This window comes from Cannabis sativa, chromosome 2 (assembly GCF_029168945.1).
Source record: "Cannabis sativa cultivar Pink pepper isolate KNU-18-1 chromosome 2, ASM2916894v1, whole genome shotgun sequence".
NCBI lineage: Eukaryota > Viridiplantae > Streptophyta > Magnoliopsida > Rosales > Cannabaceae > Cannabis > Cannabis sativa.
This window is the reverse complement of record NC_083602.1, coordinates 42513521-42523059: the sequence shown is the minus strand read 5'-3', so window position 1 is coordinate 42523059 and position 9539 is coordinate 42513521. Positions and strand designations below refer to the sequence as shown.

General features: G+C 38.8%; 2 protein-coding genes across 2 annotated transcripts; both read right to left on the bottom strand.

Moving 5' to 3' along the window:
* Window positions 1-1199: 1199 nt before the first annotated feature.
* LOC133034957 (uncharacterized) lies at window positions 1200-4191 on the bottom strand. The gene is made up of 4 exons (XM_061110523.1): window positions 2204-4191; window positions 1916-2107; window positions 1501-1820; window positions 1200-1421 (listed from the first exon to the last, which is right to left on the bottom strand). Exons 1-4 carry the CDS (start codon window positions 2780-2782, stop codon window positions 1283-1285), a joined length of 1230 nt encoding a protein of 409 aa, XP_060966506.1. The 5' UTR covers window positions 2783-4191; the 3' UTR covers window positions 1200-1282.
* Window positions 4192-6633: 2442 nt separating this feature from the next.
* On the bottom strand, window positions 6634-8831 carry LOC115719771 (DNA-directed RNA polymerases II and IV subunit 5A). Its single transcript, XM_030648959.2, has 5 exons — window positions 8586-8831; window positions 8115-8325; window positions 7795-7974; window positions 7280-7393; window positions 6634-6986 (listed from the first exon to the last, which is right to left on the bottom strand). Exons 2-5 carry the CDS (start codon window positions 8313-8315, stop codon window positions 6861-6863), a joined length of 621 nt encoding a protein of 206 aa, XP_030504819.2. The 5' UTR covers window positions 8316-8325; window positions 8586-8831; the 3' UTR covers window positions 6634-6860.
* Between the last annotated feature and the right edge of the window lie 708 nt (window positions 8832-9539).

Genomic DNA, 9539 nt, shown 5'->3' with positions numbered 1-9539 from the left:
ATAACGACTCTTGGACGTATTTCTTACAGAAGTTGAGGGTAGCAATTGGCGTGGTTGAGAACTTAGTGTTTGTGTCAGATAGGCATCAAAGCATTGATCATGCTGTTGAACTCGTTTTTCCCGAAGCAGTCCACTGTGCATGCTATCACCACATTGTTATGAACGTGAACGCCAAGTTCAAGACTGATGCTTTTCACAACCAAATATATAATGTTGCTTAATCTTGGTCGAAGACTGAATGTGATAGAGAGTTCGAGAAGCTTAGAAAGATGAATCCGGCCATTGCTGCATATGTGGAGAGTATAGGGTTTGAGAAGTGGGCTCACCCTTATTGTTTGGGCGATAGATACAACATCATGACGAGCAACGATGCTGAAAGCTTCAATAGTGTTACAGAAGAGTTCAGGAAATATCCAATAACTACTTTGGTTGAATTTATCAGGTTCACACTGCAATCGTGGTTCACTGATCGCCTCGAAAATGCTGACAAATGTACAACCCCATTGGCCACGCTCTTTGAAAAAAACTTGGCAAAAATTCATGAAAATGCAAGGTACAGGGGCGTCCAACGAAATAGAGCCAATTTGTATAACGTTGGTAGGGGACCTAACGGTGAAAGAGGTGGTGATGTGAACCTAGTTGAAAGAACATGCACCTGCGGCGTGTTTACGTTATTGAAACTCCCTTGCCTTCATGCATGTGTCGCGGCATTGAAAACGAATACAAGTGTGTACACGCTTTGCTCACCTTATTATTCAAAAGAAACGTGGAAGAAGATTTACAATGATACCATCAATCTTGCTGGTGACGAGGATGATTGAGTTCTCCCAGAACACATCAAGAATATGAACGTTGGGGTACCTGTGGAAAAGAAGCCTGTAGGTCGTCCAAGAAAAAGCAACGCTGGAAGAAGACGGGAGAACCGTTTCCCGTCTGGTGATAAAAAAGGTTTTGTACCTCGAAACTGCAGCCGCTGTGGCAGTTCAGGCCACAACAGAGCAACATGCAAAGCCCGCATTTGAGGCGTAGTATACTTATTCGTTGTAATAACATGTTTTCTATTTCAGGTTCGAAACTGCTTTAAAATAATGTCGAGGTTGAATATTTTAATTATTGTAGGTTTAATAGTCATTTTTGTATGGGAATATATGTGTATATATCGATATTTTATATTTGAAACCACGAATAATTATCAAAATTTGAACGAAGAGAAAGTCTATATATACATAACTGTAATTTTAATTACACAAAATATACAATGTCACCATAATTACACATATAATCAGCCGATATTCTGGTAAAATAAAGCAACACACCACCGTTCACGAAACAACTTGATCCGGCGTTGCGTGACATCGGTTAATCCACGTTTCATCATGAGATGCTCCACATACTCAATGCAATAAATGCCACAATCACCACTAAATGCAACATAAAATATAAAGTTAGTCCAATGTAAAACATATTTTAATACTATAGTACTTTTTTATCGCTATGTACCTGATTGTTGCCTTCGGAACTAAGTCGTGAGTGGCTCGACTCGCATGCATTTTTGGAAGCACGGTGATGTACTTATTAGTTAATGTCATGATCTGGTTGTTACGTGGACAATCCCCGGTTGCATGGATTAGCGAGGGTAGCAGTTCTTCCCAAGTCTTCAAGACGGGTGCCATGGCGGTCCAATGACAAACGCTGGAATCACAGTCATACACATTAATTTTCCACAGCTCTATGTCAACTTCAACTGTGACCCAGTGCCTTTGGTCGGGAAGATGCAAAATGAAGTAAATGAACTCATTACCCATCCATCTCGGAAAGAACTTGTTTTGTAATTATGGGGAAAATCAAAATAATTAACAAACCATAATAAACTTATAATCATAGTTCAACATTTAAAATCTTACTAAAACAATACCTTATGAACCCCTCTGCAGTACTCCAAGATATAATCCTCCCACACAAAGTTTCTCCTCTCACCCCTGTGATTCATCCATGCACTGCTGATCATGGTGGTCACGAATGTGGAGAGAATGATACCCTTCTGAGGAAATGTCAGTGGATAGTCGGCGCGTCGCCTCCTCAGCATATGCATTGCTGCATCTATATGCTGCATATAAAGGTTAGAGAAATCAGTTAGACAACAAAATATATTAATTGCACATTAGTTGTAAAGTAAAGTAAAATTATAAAATACATTACTTACGTCATCTGTAAGCAATTCCAGTGGTATCAGCAGCTTCCAAAAGAATGATGGACCGTAATCACCACTTCTCAAATCTCGAAGTCGGTGGTTTGGAATGAGTCCACAACACCACTTTCGGAAAGTATCAAACAATTGCTCATCCGGTGGCGCCAGGGGATCAAACGTCGAAGAAGGCCTCTGTTTCTTCTTCATCTCCGTGTAGTCACGGAACCATACAAGAGGATTTCTCTTCCTCTTCCGACTCTTAACCCCTGCAGGTTGTGCCTCTATCGCCAAAATTTTACCCTGGGACTCCTTGTCATGTACATGGATAATACATGTATCGATGGGAGTCGCTGGAGCTCCCTCATAAGGATCGTACCCGTCAGGGAAGACCTCCTCCTCTTGTAGTGGGGGTGATGCAACTGATAGTGGGGTAGATGGATCTGCTGGGGCCTCCGGTGCTGAAGATGTCGTTGGCGGACGATTCAACATGGCCAATATATGTTTGAGCTGCTCCATAATTACGTTCTGACCGCCCTTCAGCTCTATATGGCTGGTCTCATATGCCTTCTTCAGCTCGGCATGACAAACGTACATACCCTTCTAGTCAGCCTTGATCCTATCCAACCTCCCCACTAAATCACTGTAATCGGCACCACGAACGCCTGATGAAGATGGTGCACTAGGCTGAGGGTCTGAACCAGTGGCCTGAAAAAAATATAAACCAAAAAAATACGGTAAGCATACGATAATTCCACAATGTAACAAATATCACATAACAAAAACAATAAAACAATCAAGTTATACAATCATAAAAAAAAGTTCCAAAAATTGGTACCTGAGTGTCTGGTACCTGAGTGTGTGGTACCTGAGTATCTGCCTCAGCCTCTGTGTCATCCACACCATCGTAAGAGATGGTCCTCACAAATGCCTCCTCTTCTGTCCGTGGAAGTAGCCCCTTCACCACTTCAAGATTCTGTTTATGGTTCAAAAAATATCAGAGTAAAACCATTTAGCAATTATCACAAGCATTTATGTTAAATAATTACTCTAAACATAAGTTAAACTCATACCCGTCTAGAAAATATCGAACTGATTTCTTTCTTCCCAATATCACCCTTGCTCGTCCAGCTAAGCATCCTGGGAAGCCGAATCCCATGATTCGTGCCATACCTCTTCCCAACCTCCAAAATGGCCTCATACGCCCAATATTGTACCGCAGGTGCGAAGCCATAAGTTGTGTATTTGCACTCATGCTGAACATCCGAACTCAGCTTCTTCTCCTAGTTGGCCTTCTGTTTCAACATGTCTTTTTGAAGCGAGTGCATGAGTCTAGCGAATGACTGCTTCCCCCTAGGAATCCGGAAGAAGAACTCGAGATCTTCGACATATCTAAGTATGTCAGGCGTAATCAGCGCGTTAGCCTCGCGACCCAGAAGCACTGACTCGACAAACAAGCACAAGCCAATCTTGTACAAGTCTTCCGGGTTCTGACAGTTTGTGAACCTATCTTGGAGTGCTTCTGTCTTCACACTACCAGACCGGTTGAAATATTTGTTGATCAATTGGTCTGACCCTGAGCGAGCAACCTGCTCAGCCTTCTCCTCTTCTGTTGGCCCCGAGGAGAAGTCCAGGCCTGTAATGAGGGCAAACTCAAGCACTCTGAATCTGACTTCCTTCTGACCAATGTAAAACCGCATCTTCAACTCCTCTTGAGCATCAACCTTCATTTTGTGGAGCATCAGCTGGTGAAATAACACCGAGGAGAATGTCAGGGGTACGGCATTCCAAAAGTTGCTAAAACGGCTTTCCTTCGCCGTGTTATTCAAGTTGTACTCCTCAAACCGAGCCTTGATTTTTGCAAAAATTCCGGTGCCTCTACATGTCACGCGGCCAGTAAAATGCTCGGGTGCTGGAATTATGAGTCTAGGAGCCATTTGAAAAAACAAAAAATAAATCAATATTACTGACAAAAAATTAAAAAAAATGGTCGACATAATATCGACATGATGTCGATATTATGTCGACATCATCAAACAGCCAATACAATTAAATTATGTCGACAAAATATCGACATCCTGTCGATATTCAGTCGACAATTTTAAGAAGACAACAATTTCACAAGGGAAATTTGATTTTTTATGCTTACATTTGGTTAAAAAAAATTTTCTAAACAAATAATAACTAATATTTGTAAAATATGACAATTTTTATGATATCCCTAAAATACCCCTATTTACATCACCCCATTTACACCATCGGACCACCCATCGGACCATCCATCGGGCCACCCCATCGGGCCACCATCGGACCACCCATCGGGCCACCTATCGGACCCATCGGACTACCATCGGACCAAATCTGTTGCCAATTTTTTTTTTATGTTTTTGTACATACAAAAGTAGCATCAGGTGACCATCGGACCACCATCGGACTACCATCGGACCCCATCGGACTACTAATTTTTTTTTTTTTTTTATGTTTTTGCACTAAAAAAAAGTATGGAAAATTTGAGAGGGGTATTTTTGGGTTTTAGATAAAGTGGTCATATATTTTCAATGATGATATGTATTAGTTTAGAAATAAAATATTAAGTATATGTAAGTATAGAAAATCAAATTTCCCTTTCACAACATGTCGACAAAATATCGACATCCTGTCGATATTCAGTCGACAATACAAACTTAAAAGCAATATCCTAATATAGTCGACAACACATCGACATACTGTCGACAAGTTGTCGATAATTAAGGGCAAAAAATAAACTTAGCCCTCAGTCGACATCCTATCGACATACACACGAAATCCTATCGACATACAAAAACAGCAATACAATGCTAACATACACCAATTCTATCGACATCCTATCGACATACAAACGATATCCTATCGACATACAACAACAGCAATACAACACAGACACCAAATCCATCGACATCCTATCGATATTCTATCAACATATCATCGATAACCCTGTAACAATCACATATACCATTGAAACACCAACATCTACAACCTAAAGAGCACAAAATCTACAAAAATTCCACTAATCTCAACAACATACAATAATTGGCATCAAAATCTATGAAAAATATATTTTTTTTTCAAAAAAAATACTTACCTTTGAACGAAATTCGTGGTGGTGGCGATGGCCTCTGTTCGGTGTCGACGACCACGGGTAGTGGTGGTTCGTCGTGGTTTCGACGGGCACGGGTCGAATTCGCTACTGACCGAGAGAGAGAGAGAGAGAGAGAGAGAGAGAGAGAGAGAGAGAGAGAAAGAGAAAAAGAGGGTTGGGTTGGGGTCGTGGGTGGATGGTCGGAGTGGGGTCGTGGTCGTGGACTGCGTTGTTGGGTCGTTGGGTCGTCGTCGTGGGGCAGCGTCGAAGTCGAAGAGGGAACGACAGAGAGAGAGGGAAAGAGACAGAGAATAGGAAAATTAAATTTGAGGGGTATTTTGGGTAGAAATGAGTAATAGTGGAATTGTTTTATACAAATTGGTATAAATTTTGATATGAGATATTTTATTAGGGTCAAATAGTAAAATTTCCCTATTAAATACCATTATGTTACCAAGGAACGCCACAGTGATTACAAAAAGAAATAAATAGCCATAAAGATAGCGTTAAACATGTAACCATTTCTTGTATAGCTTGTAAATAAGTGGTAAGACATAAATAGCTAAATTTATCTCAAAATTTTAACCGTAAAAATACTTCTATTAGAATTCTAAAACTTCCGTAGGTACTTCTCCATTAAGTTACATATAAGTATTCACATGTCATCCTCACATTGATCCATGTCATTTAATTATTATTTTTACTATTTAAAATTCATTAAAATATTTAAAAATCATTTTAAAATTAAAAATTAAAATTAAACCTAATTATAAATCTAAATACACAAAATAATAATAATATTAATAAAAAACTAAATCTATTCATCTCCCTCATCATCGTGTTCTCCATTGTTTTCTTAACAAAGGCATCCCCAACCCAAAAAAATTTCTCAGCCAAAAATCTTAAAAAATTTCCTCACCCGAAACCATTCACCCACTTAAACTCAAAAACATTCTCAATAAGAGAAGGTTGATCTAACTAATCCAACAAACAAAGCTCTACTCAAATTTCCCAGAACCGACAAAAAGAACCTTACAAATACAACATCAATCAAACGTATATAAGTAACGCCACACAAAAACCTTGCACAAAAATTAACATCCTTACAAATACAACATCAATCAAACGTATATAAGCAAAGCCACACAAAAACCTTGCACAAAAATTAACATCCTGTCCCTACTCCTTTAATTCGAACCTATTCGTCTACAAATACATATAGAATCAATCTAATTTAGATCTACCCAACAAACAAAGTTCCACTCAAAATGCTCAGATCTAAATATACCTCAAAATCTAAATGCATCAACCCATAGTAAATTTCCAGTTCTACACTAGTAACGAAAGGTATTTTTATTGTCAAAAATATAACTTACGTACTTATCTACTACCTGACGTAAAACTTAGAATTTATAACGCAAATTACTTATAGTAAAATTAAAAAAAAAAAAAAAAAAGATATACATTCTAATATATAATGGGAAAAATGCCAATAACCCTTTCAGTTTTTCTATCACATAGTTTTTCTACCCTTTGGATATGACATTGCACTGAATACTACACTACGTATCGATAGGTGATATATCGCCCTGCTGTCTCACTCGGACGGATTATCTTCACAACTTGACCACGCTTCAGTCCATAATATCTAGCCACTGGATCAGTCACTTGAATACGGGGAAGCTGAACAAACAACCCATGAAAAACAGTGAGCAAGGGGAAAACAAGATAAGGATATCCAATGAAACCTTCTAACTAATAAATGCATGATGACGAGATATGTAACCAAAACTATCGTGACAAGAGCAACTACACAAAATGCAACTAGTAGAGACAACATTTCTTAAGTTTTTATATTCAGCAACACATCTTGAAAAACGTAGGATAGTGATCAACCGTATGTCAGCACCATATATCTAGCTAGCAGACAAAATTAATGTCTGGGATATACTTAAAAAATAATACAATGTACAAACCTGGGTTTCTTTCACAGTATACCGCTCCAATAATGTCTTCTTTTCCTCGTTTGTGAGGACCTGATGCTCAGGAACAAGAACATGTTCTTTGATATTGATTAACAATTCAGCTTCCTGCATGAACGGGTTAAAAAAACCAAGGTAGAGTCATGTTAGATAGAGAACACAAATAGTTCCATATCAAATATCATAGGCGTTCTATCAAACCTTTAGAGCAAAATATAGATCCAACTTGCAAAACAATTTGATACTTAAGTGCATCTAAAATAAAATTATTTCAAAGGGCAAAAAAATAACCTAGTTAAATAAAACTTATTGACGAGGTTAGTCAAACTACACTACCTATATAAACAGCCTAGTGTATGTATTACACGATATGATCTCCCAACCCTAGTCTAAGAACTATAGTACAATTCATTCTATTAGAAAGAAACAAAAAAAGAGCTTAAAATAAAAGAAATTTAGGCAGGTTACTAAAATTGAGATCACAAACTTCATATAATAACAACATTGACCTGAAAAACCTCCAAGTGGAACTTGGAAGATATCTCGCTTATACAAGTGCGAGCAAAAGGGGTCAAATTCTGCTGAACAACTAGCATTGCTCTGACAACATTTTCTGACTTCATCCGGTTGGTGTAACTCTTCATTGTCTTGACACCCACCTTAGGTTCCTCTGGGAAAAACACATAAATCTGGTACATAAGAACACAGATTGATTTAGTATCATAAGATTCAGGCCATGCTAATTGTAACAGTCTGCTATATAGCAACACTTAAACGCAGAGTCAACCAATGAATATTTAAAAAACCATAAGAAAATAAGCAAAACTACCTGATCAGAACTATCGTTCCTCTTAGCTTTACTGATGGTAAGGTCTTCCCTTTTCATGCTCTCACCATACTTGTTTCTGAATTGTTCTCTGGTCATGTTAATCTCAAAATCTCCAACTAAATAATTACGATCCTTAAGCATTTGCATCACCGTTTTTCTAACCCTGAAAAGCCTTGTAATTTCATCTTCTGGCAGAACCATCTCTCCCTTTCTGGAAGAGGGTTTTTCTAATTAGTAAGTATGAAATACTTAAACCATAAGTAAAGCATCTATCTTGGTTTTATCTTGTTCTTCCGAATATGAAATCTCAATGAATCAAGAAATCTACTACATAAGTTTATGACATTCACATATATACAAATCAAAGCAACCAACTACAAAGAAAAGCCCCACATGAGGAATCTAAGATGCATCAACAGAAAATACTTGGAATGAGTACGAGAGAACCAAAAAATAGGGCTGATGTCTCACCGTCGTCTGAGAAAATAATCGCCAAGAGAGAGGGAGAAATGCGGCTTTGACGCAGCGTCTGAAGAGACTCGTACGAGAGAGAGAGGCTGGGCTGGGACAAGCAGGACTAAAGATTAGGGTTTCCTTCTTCTTCCTCTTTTCTTTTTTCTCTTATATGCGTTAATAGAGCACTCCTCTTGGAAAATTTTATAATGCAGACATTTAGAAGGGATTCATATATTTCTATTTATTTTAGTATTCGAAATAATTTTAAAAAAAATAATTTTTTATGCATCTTATATACCCAAATTAAAATATTAAACATAAGTATACTAAAATTGGCCAAATAGGTCAGCTTTTTCCTAAACCCCCAAAATATCCCTCCCATTTTCTCCAACTGTCCTTCTCTCTTCCTCTTTTCTCTCTCAAATTTTCCATCCCAAAACCCATACCGTACCGGTCGAATCACCACCCACCCACCCAAATCTCTTCCTCGTCAAACCACCCACGCGATCCCTCTCTTCCACGCCGATCCCTCTCTTCCTCGTCGAACCACCCACGCACGGCGATCACCACCCACGCCCATCCATCTACACCCATCTCGACCGAACCACACACGCCGATCCACCACGCACGCCGAACCACGAAAACCGGCCGAACACCACCGGAGATCAAAGGCAAACTCATGGCCGAACTCGCAATGTCAGCCAAGATTAGATTTTATGGTATTTTTAATTTTTTTAATTGTTGATTTAGTTTTAAAATGCTTTTTCTTGATAGATTTAGGGTCTGTGATTTAGGGTGTGATTGGGGTCTGTTCCATCAAGGAAGAAGAAGGTCCGATGTGGGCCCAATAGTCGGTCCGATGGTCATTTAGTGAGTCTGATGCACCAAAATGGCTTGCAGGTCCGACGGGCCCGATACATAGCACGATGTCCTATATGCAATTTTAATGCATCGGGCACGATTTTTGGC